Source organism: Trachurus japonicus, chromosome 24, assembly GCF_045865225.1.
Source record: "Trachurus japonicus isolate A0001 chromosome 24, Traja_1.0".
NCBI classification, from domain to species: domain Eukaryota; kingdom Metazoa; phylum Chordata; class Actinopteri; order Carangiformes; family Carangidae; genus Trachurus; species Trachurus japonicus.
In genome coordinates this window covers 19,654,297-19,669,813 of record NC_140930.1, presented here as the reverse complement: position 1 = coordinate 19,669,813, position 15,517 = coordinate 19,654,297, and the positions used below count along the sequence as shown (strand labels likewise).

Genomic DNA, 15,517 nt, shown 5'->3' with positions numbered 1-15,517 from the left:
TTTGTTTGTAATTCGTCTGGAGTGTGTCTTAAAGATGTCTTCACCCATCTATTGCATGTCAGCCCGTCCTGGGTGAGGGATCCCTCCTCTGTTGCTCACCCTGAGGTTTCTCCAATTTTTCCCTGTTAAAAGGGTTTTCTATGGAGTTTTTCCTCAGTTGATGTGAGGGTTTAAGGGCAGAGGATGTTGTTATGATGCTATGTAAAGCCCTTTGAGACAAACTGTTTGTAAAAACGGGCTACACAAATAAAATAGCCTTGCCTTAAAACACACCACAGAGAAAATAAATCAGAATTCAGACTAGACCTGCAACTAAATGTGACAGTCCAAACACTTGCATGTCATTCTAGACCTGGAGGCTGGATGCCCTCCAAGACCAGGGTGTGCTTCTGTTAGAAGTTGTATCAAACAATATCAAATGTTCATATCAAATCCCCATTATAAAATGTGTTAATAAGCAATGTATAGGCAAAAATAGATTATAGATCAGCAAGCATGTACAACATCCCGTATTTATATTCTATATCTAATGTGTTGTGCATAAGTAGGTGTTCCATCAAAACTATTAGAAATATGAATAAGTTAATAATTCTTATGCAAAGTCATGCAATTGTATTTCCGTTATATCCAGCTTGTGGCAGATAGTATATATATATATTTTTTTTAATTAACATAATTTTGGAACCTTGATTAATAATGCACCCAGTCTACATATAACCTGGAATCTGAAAATCTTAATGTTCAATGCTGCACAAATCACACTGATATTACATCTGTATATAATCTTTTTTTCAACAGTGTTTGCTGCAAGGCCAACAATGTCCTCATTGTGGGACAAATAAAGGAATATATGATCTTATCTCTTCCTATGAGCGAGACATAAAGTACATTAAATTTACTAAGCATATTATAGTGCAGATACTCTGTTTTTTAAGAAGCATATAATAATAATAATAATAATAAACATTCCACATATTCTTTAGAAAAATAATTTTATTTGCTTTGTCGACATATAAGATCAAACCTCCATATGAACAAAAACCTTTAGGAACAATGCTGTAAATAAACATACCTTTGGCATTCATAGATTTAGTAAGTCAAACTGAAAGTATATCAGAGAATAATTTCTTATACAGAGGATCAAGCCAGCCAGTGGCTTGTCAAGTCATCCACTGATGAACTCAAGACAGAACTCAGACAGAGCACCTAAACATTACAAGTTACAGTTCAATCATGCAGACTACGTGTTTGTCACCTAGCTTTGATGGATTTCATTTATTCTATAACTTGTCTGGTGGCACATGAGACAAAATCTACCAAAAAGTGCATGTGCTGTTTCAGTCTGCATGTCAGACTTTTTGGCTGCAAGCTCCACTGCACTCATGGGTGATGGAAACAATAAGCACCTCAAAAGTAACACGTGATAAATAACATGTTGCATTATGCTGGAGAAATATGTTGCATGTGTGTAAAACAGATGGACATCACCCATATTCATCGGCAGGTGACTTATAAAAGGAAAGAGTCTCCTGGTGGTATCATCTGTCGACAGCATTTACTCGAACTGTTTTAACATGTGATTATAATAATACATTTATGTTAAATTGGCACATCTGACTTGGAGACAGTCTTACTGCCACTTAAACAGCACAGATGCAGTCGATGTTGCTTATTAAGACATTTTCATTCACAAAGATCAGAATTTCTAACATCTAGATGTCTGCTATTTATTTCACTTTACCTTCACATCCCTTATCCAGTGTAGCTTATTGTAGCTGATTCTCAGAGTAAAATAAAACAAAACATAATGAATTTCCTGTAGGTTTGTAGGCTACTGCTAGTTTACTTATAACAGATACATTTGATAAATAATACACTGAGGTAAGTTCTCATGTTGAAGTTATGTACTTTGAATTGTCTAAGGGTGTAATTCAATGGACATGATTTATTAACTATTGTACCTAGCTTGCTAACTAGTCTAGCATAATAGCAAGTTAGCTTAGCAAAGTAGCAAGCTATGGTAGGCACTGCTGCTAGAGCTTTTGGTCGTCCATAATTACATTATGTTTTTCACATAATGGAAATTACAAACAAATCTCTGGAGAATTAGACATTATCAGATTAAATTGTAAAACCCTTTCAATGTGTTTTTTTGGTAAAGAAGCTAGAAATTCTGGCCATCTTTTATGGCAGCGGGGAGAATACGTCAGTCCAACCATCCAAAAGTTTGACCACCCATTTCTCCGACTACCCAGACTTATTCTAGAGGGTTATGGTTAGGTTTAGGGTTAGGGTTAGGGAGAAATGGGAGGTCGGACTAATGGACGCAAAAATATAGAAATGTATGGTCGGAGAAATAGGAAGTCGGACAGACGCCATGCGCCCAGTGGCAGCCATATTTAAATTTCAAGAGGGTAATGTATGGCTCCAGAGGGATAAATATACCAAACTTGGTGCTTTTATCTACATTATGGTTATCTGCTGCTGCACTGAAACTCTATCAGACAGGACCCATCTCTTTTTGTCTCCACCAAGGGGGCAGTTGTCGGTCTGAGAAGTGAAGCTCACTTCCGCGTTCAAAAAACTGCAATCCCCCCGGCTTCCTCTGGGGGCTGGTGTCAGAAGGGAGCATTCCCCATAGACCCCCATGTTAAAATCGCCGACTTTACATCCTCAGTAAACATGTTAAAAGCCTGGTGTCAGAACGTTTTTTCGTCTCAATCAATAGTTTCTACCCCCGCACACACTCTGAGGGGGGTGATTTTTTTTTTTAACTCTACCGTTTTACTGTTATAAGGTTAAAACTCTGACCAATTAGGGCGCGGAAACGTTGAGTGACAGGTCCGAGCAGCTCCGTGGACAGCTGCTTCGAGGCCAGTGGGCGGGTTCTCGGCCGGCCAATCCAACATGGCGCTGTTCAGGCCGCCATATTTGAGTCACAAAAACGACTCCCCAAAACCAATGGGTGACGTCACGGACGCTACGTCCATTCTTTTTACAGTCTATGGTCTCCACCCCAGTTCTTCTGTCCTACGTTATTGGTTGAGTTATGAGTCTAACACAGGGGAGGGCAAAACTTTTTGGCTCAGGGGCAACGATGAGCTTTGAAATTTGACGGCCGGGTATCAGATGGATGGAGAGTGTTCGTGTGAACTAATATAAGTAAGATGTAAAGAAAACTTACATTGAATATCAGTGGGAGCAGTGTTGTTGATCACCCTTTTTTGCAAGTTCATCAAAGTTTGTGGTCTTTGCTATAATTTGGACAATTTTGTACCAATATTTGACAGACCAGTTTAAAATGCCCAATGGGCTGCATACCGCCCGCGGGCCTTAGTTTGCCCATGCCTGGTCTAACATGACTGCAACATGACTGCTCACATCAGCCACGACAGTGACACATAACACTTGTGTGGTGAGAGCCTGCATCGGTGTGAACCTTATCATGATTAACATAGTTCTTTATGTGGTTATCAAAGTAGTATTGAGAATGAATGCCGTTAAAAGACACAATGTCACTAGGAGACAGAGCTGTCACCCATGTACTGCGCACAGCGGTCTGAGATGCTCCTCCTCAGCTCATCGATGTCTCTCCTCAGCTGGCCCACCTCCAGCAGCTTGAACCTCAGCTCTTCTTCTGCCACTGCTCTGCAGTCGCTCTCCTCTGCTGACACACTCAGCGCTGGATAGAAACAGCAAAGTACCAACAGTTACCACGAGGTATGTGATGACAGCCACGCTGCACTGTCTTTGTGTTTGTGTTGTGTTGTATCGACCTACATTTCATGCCCAGCAGCAGAGACAGGTTGGGCTCTTTGCCCTGCGCTCTCTGAGCCAGGATGTTGCACAGAGCCTGGAGGTCGAGGAGACACAGGGACATCTCCTTCAGCAGCCGGCCCACTTCTGGCATTTCCGGATGGGATAACGGATACACCGACAGACCATCGTCCACCTGCTGTGGCTTCACAATGGGAAACAAAGTCAGACTTTTTAGTTTCCACCACATAAGAATTCCACATTGACCTCCAGCTCATTCTGCAGCGCTTCAACACTGAACACTGCTACCTGCTGTAGGGCTCTGGGTGGAGGGCACGCACTCTCCTCCTGCTCTCGTCTCCTCTTCTGCAGTCTTGTACTGGCAGCCTGACAAAGCACACAATGTGGCTGTGAGCCTGATTGCCTCATTAGAGAAATACAGATTGTGTACAAAGCCAGAACTGATCTCCTTCAACTGTTGCTGTCACTTCTTAGACTGTAGTAGGCGCCTTTCAGTTGTTGTGTTGCTGTTTCATGGTGTTGAAAACTGAATATTTTAATGTACATGTAACAAATGTTGAAAATTAGCAACAGCTATTATAAGTATCATGCTTTGAATTGGCATCATGTTAAACTGCATTCTCCCTATTAATAACTAAACTATTATCAGTGAAGACATTGCATACTGAAGACAGATGCATAAATATGAATCCTGACACAATAAAATGCAGTTAAGAGGCCTACAGTTAATAAAAACAATTAAGATTAAAATTTATGAAGTAACTAGTTAGTGTGGGGAATAACTTTATAATCAGTGTTTGACTTTTTCCCAAGAACATGACATTGGACAAAATAGTTTGATTTCATATGTACAATAACAGCAAGAGACAAAAAAATATAGAAGACATTTCTTGATTATTATACATATACATATATGCACTTATGCTATACCATAATTTAATTATTTTATTTATGTCACTGAAGGTATTGATGGATAATCAAAAATATATAAAGTTTAATTTATTACATTTGGAATATTAAACCAGCACTAAGTAACTTTTCAACCTTCATAAAATATTTTCATAACTTTTGTGATGATACATCGACTTACAACAAGTTGAATGACACCTCTGTCGTGGTCTGAGGGGGTCTGTATCTCTTTCTCTGGCACTAAGCAACTTTGAGGAGCATGGTAGGAACCCGGCTCTCACTTTACTTTCACTTTCACTTTTGCGAGTCACAACAAGGAGGGAACAGGCAAAACGGCACTTTAGCAATGGATTATGTTTGTGTTTTCACTTTGAAATGATCCACTGGAAACAGAAACTTAGTTTTGATGTCTTCTGTTAATTTTAATGCAGGATATTTACAGGGCTTCATGCTAGTGTTCATGGGAAATGGAGTCTTCCTTCAGGCAAAACACTACCGCTTTGGTCCACAGGCGCCGCCAAACTCAACCAAAACTGAAAGTTCTTTAGTACTGCTTTAAGGAATAGGTAACTATGGTCATTGTTTTTTGCACTGTATACCTGAACTGGCAACCCTTATTTATATGCAAGCTGCTCATTACATTACATAGGTAAATACAGTCCTTTCACTTGAGTAGTACTGTTTGTGGTTAGTTTGAAGGAGATATTACAGTACCGTTAGTTGCAGGGTCAGTCTCTCGATCTGTTCTCTCTGGTGCTCGATAAGCTGGTGGTGGAGCAGAGACAACATTACATTACATGTTAACAGCCTTTTATCTTTTGTGTGTGTATGTGTATTAGTGCATGTGTGTTTTAAGCTCTACCCTGTTGCTGTGTTCTCGCTGCTCCAGAAGTTGAGTGTTTTCCACCTCCAGGCGTTTCAGGTCTTGCACAGGCAACCTCACCCCGTCGTCCAGACACTGCTGCACCTTCTGCTGCAGGCTGAGTGAGACGACACACACACACACACACACACACACACAACAAGAAGACACAATCTTAGTCTCCTGTGATGTTCAAGGCTGGGTTTAAGGCACTGATTCCTGTAAAGACACAAACTGTGGCCATGTGAATTACAAATGTTTCAGTTTCTAGACTTCAAGACTTATCACACATGAGATTATTTTTCTTTTTTCAACACTTTGTTGTGTACATGCAAGAATGATTATGATTTGTTTGTTTACTATCATTCATATGGCTTCACAAATACAAATGCAGCACATGAACATTTCCTGGTGCTGACTGGTTTGTTTCAATCTAATATGGGTAAAAGCATTAATGTGACGCCAATTAACAGTAAATGGAGCAACTGTTGAGTGGAGCGATACGTATAAGTCCCATTATCAGCAGGAATACCTCACGTCCAAACATATACTGTATTTTTGGTTGGAACTACCTGTTAACACTATTTCTCTTCCAAGAGACAAAGCAAATATCTCTTCTAGTTGTAACATTAATGACACGGTGAAGATTTTCTCTGTGTTCAGTCTGAATACACATTAAGCGGAAGGTAAAATCAGCTGATGGTGCACCTGTGTACAGACGCAATCAGCTCCTTCTCTCTCCTGGTCTGCATCTTGATCTTGACGTCCTTCTCTTTCATCAGAGTACTTCCTTCCTCCAGGCTCTTCTGCAGCTGACACACTCTTTTCTCCAGGTTATTTGCTTTCTGCTGGACCTCCTCCTGCTGAGCACACACACACACACACACACACACACATAGACACACAGATAAAGACAAAAGGCTCTTAACATGTCATCCCTGTACCGCCTCCAGCTGATGGAGCATCAGAGCAACAGATAGTGTACCATGTTCCCTGCTGCCTCTCCTAGTGTTACAGCTGTGTTGCCAACTAGTTTCAGTAAAGCCGCAAAATACAAGATTTATTAAAAGCTAATTCATTATTATTACTGTGTATATAATTATCTATTTTTGTCAAGCCACTTCTTGTCAGAGCAAGACAACACAGTGCCTCATAGGCCGTAAGGTGAACCCTGTTATCGTTTCATCCCGCTCCGACATCCGGGGACTACACGATCTTTACTTCATAAAAAAGATTGATTCATGTTCAGCTAATCAGTCTTAACATATTACCTGTTAACACATCAATTCTATTCTATAGCTACATCTTAAGACGGCAAATACCTGTTAACACGTCAATTCTATACGTTTTAAGACGGCAATTACCTGTTAACACGTCAATTCTATACATCTTAAGACAAGAACGGCAAATACCCGTTAACACGTCAATTCTATACGTTTAGCTGAGCATGAATCAATCTTTTTTATGAAGTAAATATCGTGTAGTCACCGGATGTCGGAGCGGAAATCATTTTCTGTGAGACTTTTCTCACAGAAAATGTGAGAAACATCGGCCACCCCCACCCTTTTGGGGTCCTTCTTTCCCAGGTCGACAGGAGAGCAGCTTGTGTGCACTGTCAGGCGCGGAGCCGCTGTCCGTGTGTGTCTTTACATCTGTGTGTGAGTCTGCGTACCTGCTGGGCCTGGGCCTGGACCTCATCCAGTGTGGGCAGGTCAGAGAGGTATTTCTCCAGAGTCTCTATGCGTTGCTGTTTTTCGTGGCTCTGCTCACTCTCCCTCTGACACTTCTTCTTCAGACTACTGATGTAGCGGTCCCTCGTCTTTATCTGTGGACACAAACGCCTTGTACGTCATATTAAAAAGCAACAGGACGAGTCAAAGTCCTTTGTGTTGGTCCCATTCTATACCTTTTCCTCCAGTTTCCTTATGTCTTCTGTGTATCTGTGTGTGACTTGCTTGAATAACTCATTCATGTGGAGCACTTCCAGCTCAGCCACTGCCAGTTTCCTGCCGAGTTCCTCGTCACAGCACAGCCTATCAGATGGCTGTTTGCATGGCGTTCTCATCACTGAGTCCTGTCACACAAGCAAAGCTTTCAGTAAAAAAAAAAACCCTGAAATAATTATTTTACATACACTCATTTATCACATTGATGTTACCTTAGTATTTAGGATGTGGGGATCATCAAACCAGCCTCTCTGGCTCTGCAGGACCTGCTGTGCTCTGAGCTCGTTCTCTCTGATCCGGGCATGGAGCTGCAGGATCTGCTGCTTCTGCCTGAAACACAAAAACCTTCCTGCTTAGAACGTGGACACCATGTATCATCATACAGCAGCGGCAGCAATCAAGTCAATACCTTGACCACCAAAATCTGATCTATCCATCCTCAAGTCCATGTGAATGTTTGTGTCAAATGTTAAGAAGCTCCATTAAAGTGTTACTACGACATCATGTCCATGAGAATGGGACAGACAGACAGACAACTTGTGAACAATAATCCTCTGCCTCTGGCTGTTAGACTGGAGACAAAAGCCAGATAATTAGATAAAAACCTGAAAACTTGTTGTTTTTGTGTTAAAGGGATAGTTCACCCAAAATTCAAATTTCACACATTATCTACTCACCCTCATGTCAACTAAGAGCTGTGAGAATTTTCAGAGTCCTCCGTGCCTTCTCTGAGTTACGGGGGGGGGGGGGGGTCCACGCAGCAGTATTTGTCCATATAATGGTTGTGAATGGATACCACTTTTCTTCGTCCAAAAAGACACACCAAAAAACATCCAAATACCTCCATACTGCTCGTCTGTAATGTCCCTCTTGTATTGAAGCCCCGACATGAGAAATTGTTCCGAAAAATATTAAATAAGTCTATATTTTAAGCTTGTTTGTAGCGGAAGCTCCCAGTGTCTCAGTTCACTGCTCTTCCTGTGGCGGAACAATTTCTCATGTCGGGGCTTCAATACAAGAGGGACATTACAGACGAGCAGTATGGAGGTATTTGGATGTTTTTTGTTGTGTCTTTTTGGACAAAGAAAAGTGGTATCCATTCACAACCATTATATGGACAAATACTGCTGCGCGGACCCCCCTGTAACTCAGAGAAGGAACGGAGGACTCTGAAAATTCTCACAGCTCTTAGTCGACATGAGGGTGAGTAGATAATGAGTGAAATTTGAATTTTGGGTGAACTATCCCTTTAACAATACGTTTGTGTTGGGTTGAGGCAGCAGAGTACAGTTTGTGTTGACACAGTATTTGAGGTATTGATTCAGGAGAATGGAGGTTGTAGTACTGTTGAGGTGTGTTGTGTAGAGTCAGGGCAGTTCTGTGTGTGTGTGTGTTGTGTTACCTATCAATCTCCAGCTCTCTCTGTCTCAGCAGCCCCTCTTTCAGCTTCACCAGCGTTGAGACAGGAAGGGAGGTCCCCGTAAGCATCTGCTCACATACACAAACACACAGTGCACAGGTAAAGGATGACATCACAATCCTGTGTGAGGAGTCATTTCTGTTGTTATAAACACTTCCCTCTACACATGTAAATCATAAGCAACATGTATAAACTTGATGGCACAGACACACACACACTCAAATATACAGTTATAAAGAAATACAGTCACACAAGACGTCAGTGGGGAAATAGGAGCTAAAGCTGAATGTAGTAATCTTGATCCACAACAAGTGACCCATTATACACACAGAAAAAAAACTGATGAGGTTGTCTGCTGGCTACATTGTCTGTCGACTTCCTCAACTTTACTTCCCAATATTGGTATGACGTAATACTGGTGTTAACTGTGGGGTCCACTGTGGAGGGAAAGTGATGCCATTGGCAGACATAGGCATACCCTCATAAAATAAGAGATTTCTCTAGACTTGAAAATAATATATAACATGAGTCTGTTCATTTTTGCACATTATGTTGTGTTAGATTACAAGATTACAAATGTGTATTTGTCGTTTCTTATACACCAATGTACATAAGAAATGAAATATTGTTCTCCCAAATACCAGTAGCACAGCGACTGTTAAGTAATTATTCAATACTGATGTATGAAAAGTCAAAAGTCCTTCTGATGTCTAAATATAATTCAGCTTGGCCCAGTTCCTTATTTCCATTTGATATATTAATTTAACCTCTCAACTTCCTCTATTAGTACATTTCATTCATGTTATCTTAATAATGTTCGTTTAGTTTTCATGGTCATATCATCTATATATTAAAAACCGGGTTAGTTTAAGAAATGCCGAGTGTATGAACTCTCCTTTACATCTTTCCTTGATCACATGATGTTTTCCATCGAGGTCACAGAGACGTGATTTGAAAAACTGATTATTTGGACTTTTCAACCACAGCCACATGTCTCATTCAGTAGAGACTAAGGTCGTCCTCGTCCCCATCACCGTGGTAAGATCGGCTGATTAGACCAAACACGTGAGCGACGTTTCTGTTAAAATCCTGATACATTAGTATCACACTCCTCTCACCTGGTTAAGCCGTGGTTCCTGCTGATGTCCCTGTTGCCACGGCGAAGGCCCGTCCCCACCGCATCCCTCAGTCCCCATGCCGCCGATCGGAGCAGGTTCACTTCCACGCTCGGCTTTGGGTCGATACTCCATCTGCTCCGTCAGCCACATCTGGGTGCGCAGTGCGGGCTGGATCGGGGAGCTTCTGTCAGTCTGGTGGCCCAGCGGCGAGTCTGCTTGTTTGGGTATACTTAGGCCATAAACATGTCCGCCTCCCTGGCCCAGCTTAGCTTCTGGTAAAGCGCTAAAGTTCATGTCTAAACTGCTGTGTCTTACCGGTGAAGACAGCGCCGAGGAGAGGGACAGACCGGTGTCCAAGCCAGTAGATCTACTGCTGTAGTGGTAGCAGGGGCCCGCTCCAGGTGAGCGCTGCAGCAAGGTATGGCAGAGCAAGGAGGAGGACAAAGGTAAATAAAGGTCCACGTTAGACCCCCGGGGTTCCTTTCTATACCCGTGCAGCAGACCTCTGTCTAAAGAGCCTTGTGAAACCGGGTTGTATTGATAGCCTGCCGTCCTGCCGGAGCCGCTATCGGCCCCAGAGGACAGCTTGGTGAGGGAGGACCACCTCCGGATGGGCTGGTGGTCCTTCATGTCCAGACAGCTCGGTGCGCCCAGGTGAGACACGGCCGGCGTGAGCAGCTGGCAGGACCTGCTCCAGTGGCCCGCGCTGCCGGGCGAGGACGTCACTCTGAAGGCGGTGCTGGGCGAGGAGGACGGGGACGGCAGGACGTGGACGGTGGGGATGCCGTCGTCGTCCTGGCCCAGGTGATGCTGGGACAGTGGCTGGTAGGACAACGGTGTGGTGCTGGAGCTGGAGTCATCTGTAGGAAGACAAACGGAGGGAGAGGGGGACTCATCATCATCATCATCATCATCATCATCATCATCAACACAGGCAGTTAACATTGACATTACAAGGATTGATTACTTATTCACGAAGCAGCAACTAAAAAACGATGAGTATGGGGCACCGTATAGCTCAGTGGGTAGAGCAGGCGCCCCATATGCAGAGGCTATAGTCCTCACTGCAGTCGGCCCCAGTTCGAATCCCGAATCTGGTCGCCCTTTGCTGCATGTCATTCCCCTATTCAACTATCCTATCAATTAAAGCAGAAGTAAGTGATATATTTGTGTTAATATAAGTCTTAAATAGTTATATCTTCCGACAGCAATCACTTACATAGAGTGTTTGGACTGAAACACGGGTCTGTCAGTCACTCTGCTCTGCTCTGAGCCGAGGAGAAAACATTTATCGTATCCTACAGTTTTTATCCAATGAGGAGAGAGAACGGCATGCAGGGCTGTGTGTGCAGCCAAGGGACGCCGTGAATGTGGCGACGTAGGGACGAGGACTGTTATGGTGCGTTCAAGGAAACTCGTAACTCGTGTTTTTCCGACCTGTGAAGTGGTACCAGTTCGATCTGGTACGAGTTCACGGGTCAGAAGTTACGAGTGGCCGTTATAGTGACTTTCACAGGTAAAACAGGTCGGAAAAACACGAGTGGGTTGCCTGGAACGCTACAAAGTCGTAAGTTGTGACTTGAAGCTGTAATTTACGATTTCAAAAGCCGGCCTGGAACGCAGCATCAGCATCGCTTACTTCTGCTTTAAAGACAAAAAGCCCCCAAAAAAATACACTTAAAAAAAAACACAAAAAAACAAAAGAAAGCGATTGTGTCTGTCAAAAACTACAGGAAGCACCGGCATCCAGGAGCTCAGAGAGACCGTGATGTTCTGGGTCTCCTCTCTTCTCCCTGATGTCTCAGTCAGTCTGGGTCAGGCTCCAGGAGAGTCCTGGTTGTTCCAGGCGTCTTCATTTCAGAAGATGGAGGACACAGCAGAGCTGTTTTAACCCTCCACACACTCCTGTCTCTGAGCTCTGCAGCAGCTCCTTCCTCCTCAGGATTTCTGCTCTGATCTGAGACCTTATACATATACAAAGGTGTATGTCTGTCCACATCATGTCCAATCAGCTGAGGTGGGTTTCAGTCAAAATGTGGAAACATCTGAGAGGTGACCCAGAGAAATGGACCTCACATTAACTGACAGAGTCACAAAGAACTGTCTAAATGCTTTTGTCCCTGAGATATCTCAGTAACTTTGTTACTTCACGGCCCTGAGAGAGAATATGGAGGTAAAAGTGATTTTATTTATTTCATCATATAACTGGTGGGGTCTGAAGACTGAATGAACTGAAACCACCAGTGAAACATTTTCACCAATGGAAATGAGTCTTTTTCACCACTGACCAACATCAGACAGTTACACAGACACTATAATGCTGTGGTAACTTTATAACACATCTGGTTCAGGGATCTGTACCCCAAAAATGATGGAGCTGGTTAACTATTAAGTAGGGTTAATCAACATGGTAACCAATGCTGCGTGGCTAAGATCTGAAGAATCACGCGTTTGAGGACCGATCACAGAGGTATGACTAGACTGTCCCGGTCTAAAGACTCCCTCTAATCAGAGAATCTAATGGGTGGATCCTTTATTACCCAAGATTCACTGTGCAACAGAGATGAATCACTTAAGGTGGATGTAAATGAAACAGCAGCTTTGGATAACGCAACAGAAGACAGTCAGAGTGAGTAGAGACAGAGCAACAGCTCAAATGCTGGCGATGTGATACATGAGGGGCAACCATACGATATATTGCGATACAGGACTTCTTACCTTCCACACTGTCAGAGTAGTAAGTGCCAATGCCAGTGTCACCGCTGTCAGATACTGTGCTGTGTCGGCGCCCACCACAGATGCTGCTCCCGGGGCCGGGGTGGCTGCTGTGCCAGGTTGAATCGTGGCCAGGGACCCATCCTGGAGAGCCGCCGCTGCTGGAGCCTGAACAACAATTACAAAACACCATCATGTCTCAACACCACCGGTTACCAAAATTGTAAACTACGGATGCCCTGACTAATCGACTAACTTTCTGTAGATTGCGTGCAGCTGAGAGATGCTGTGTGTGCTGCTGTGTAGTGTATTCCTTTCTCCCACCCTGTTAACTATGCAGGTATGTGACAGGCCATCAAAATAAAAGAACCATCAGCCATGTGGTACTTTACAACTTGTGTGTGACACTGATTTAATGTATCACATCACTGGCAAAAAAAACAAAACAAAACACAGGATCACTGTATCCCTACATGTAGGCTATCTTTTTCTTATGTATGTATATTTCATATAAGGACGTTTGGTGTTCATAGTGTATACTGTATTTGCTTATGGGCTTGTGTTGGTTCTACAAACCAAACTAACAGAAAGTAGGAACATGTTGCTCAAGCAGATGTGTGAGCTTTCCCCCAGATACCTTGACCCATCACTCTTCATGTTTTCATCAAACATCGCTGAGATTTAATTTCATGAGTCAGCAGTCTAATGTAAACTTGTGTCTGGTTTGAACAGGTTTTAGAATAACATATCTTGCGCAAGAGTCATGTTTGTCACATATTGAGGGTAAAACTCTCTAAATTAAGAAACAACAGTAGTTGTCACAACTGAAGTCACGGCCCAAAGTAAGACAAAGTCACACAGACTCAAACACGTACATCATTTTATATTTAACATGTTAGCATGCTGACATTTGACATTTTGCACTGATAGAGAAATGCATTCCTTAAGTATTGGACACATCAAAATTCAGAGAGGTTATTACGGGTCTCTCCACAGCTCTTATAAGTCATCCTGGGGCAACACACACTACTGTCTGAACCAGAGTTGATGACAATCTGTGGTGCTAGAGGAAACGTTAACCGGTCATCGCACAGCGAGTTTCCTGCTCTGCTGAGCGCAGACATGTTATCAGCCACAGCACATTTGATCTGAGGATCTTAGATAGTCCTTAGTCCTCCTACTGTATGTTGTAGGGGGTGGAAGTGGGTTTCAAATTAAATACATCTAGGACTTGTGTGTCATATTCTAACTAATGCTTTCAACAAACAGTAGCCTACATGTTGTAAAAGCTGCTGTAAAAGATGCTTATTAAGATATATTAATGTTTCTTTTGTTTGTTTTGCTTTGCGATTTGTGCAATTGCTTTTATAGGTCAGGTTTAAATAAACCCATAATGGGTTTCTACCTCACCCGCACATGTATTTTTTTTTCAGTTTAATTGTTTGCTTTTATTGTTGCTTTTATAATCGTGCAAATAAACATAAACATAAACATAAAGAAGTGAGCACCCCAGTAATGGGTCAAGCAGTCTGTCGGCCAGTATACATCTCATCATTGCCCACAATCAAAGCAGTGTAGAACCGGGCCTGCCTCACAGCAAGATTAAAATACACTGAGCCAGAATAGTGTGATGCTGTCACAGTGTTCAGCAGGGCTGTAGCCTGAATACAAACTATAGGCCTACATTACTGTTCAGGTAATGTAATAACAGTAATCAGCACATACTGTACTGATCTGCTCTGTTTGACTGAATGTAATTCAGAACGAATTCATCAATATTAGTAATAGTAATACAGTATTGGGTAAAAAAGTAATAGCCTAAATATGAACACTAATAATTATTTTGCCCTTGGTTGATTGACTGCACATCCCAGCTGTGGCTGATCACTCACGTCTTCACTGTGAGTGGTTATTATTATTATTATTATTATCTGTCACATCTGTACTCAGCTGGACCACCTGAGCTCCGACAGAGAAGCGGATCAGTCCAGATGTTTTACTGAGGATGGGCTCGTGCAGCTCCTTAGCTCAGTATCACTCTCAGTGCAGTGTGTGTGTGTGTGTGTGTGTGTGTGTGTGTGTGTGTGTGTGTGTGTGCTAGCTGCTCTGCTGCTGCTGTTCTCGGCCTTTAAAACACAATCACCGCATCCGGTGGTCCGCTCGTAGCCTCTCAGACTCCGTTAACTCACCAGTTTTGTTAGACTCGTATCCATCCTCCAGATCTCCTCTGAACCACATCCTGGGGTCGGGGGGTTTGATACCACAGCTGCAGCGCTGGGACCGTCAGACCGATCACAGGACAAAGGGAAAAACAACACAAGTCCAGAGTGTGAAAACACTGCGCCCGCATCACTCAACACATTATGGCACAAAACACCTAAATCCTCGTGCGGGGGTCCTCGGCCTTTAAAGCCGCGGGTCGCTCCGCCAGATAACGGGACCCTTCCTGTAAACCGAGCGATCCTTCTCCGCAGACTCCACCTACGCAGCTGCGCCGCAGCACTGCCAGCACGGCACCGCACAGCACGGCACGGCACGGTATGTACGGTATGATGATACCACGCACCAGCCGAGGACAGTCATGGCGCTCCTCAGTGTAAAGTAACGGAGGCCGGAGCAGTTTCTCTCCGGGCGTCTATTCGTGCAATTACGGTACAAGAGGAGGCGCACAGCTGTGTCTCTGTTGTCCTATTGGCTAATACTTCTGTAGGCCTATAGGGCTATATTAAGTTAGCTATATTCTGTAACTTTTCTACATAAAAATGTTGTT

The 15,517-nt window shown here is 43.1% G+C and overlaps 1 protein-coding gene across 2 annotated transcripts; it reads right to left on the bottom strand.

Moving 5' to 3' along the window:
• Window positions 1-3,116: 3,116 nt before the first annotated feature.
• On the bottom strand, window positions 3,117-15,356 carry cep85l (centrosomal protein 85L). 2 transcript variants are annotated; one of them, XM_085770137.1, is made up of 13 exons: window positions 14,937-15,356; window positions 12,751-12,915; window positions 10,033-10,892; window positions 8,897-8,982; window positions 7,707-7,824; window positions 7,455-7,622; window positions 7,221-7,373; window positions 6,257-6,411; window positions 5,549-5,666; window positions 5,401-5,451; window positions 4,066-4,143; window positions 3,781-3,961; window positions 3,117-3,682 (listed from the first exon to the last, which is right to left on the bottom strand). In XM_085770137.1, exons 1-13 carry the CDS (start codon window positions 14,983-14,985, stop codon window positions 3,519-3,521), a joined length of 2,346 nt encoding a protein of 781 aa, XP_085626263.1. In that variant the 5' UTR covers window positions 14,986-15,356; the 3' UTR covers window positions 3,117-3,518. The 2 variants fall into 2 exon arrangements, with proteins under 2 accessions (XP_085626263.1, XP_085626264.1); XM_085770138.1 differs by having other exon boundaries at window positions 6,257-6,408; window positions 14,937-15,350.
• Between the last annotated feature and the right edge of the window lie 161 nt (window positions 15,357-15,517).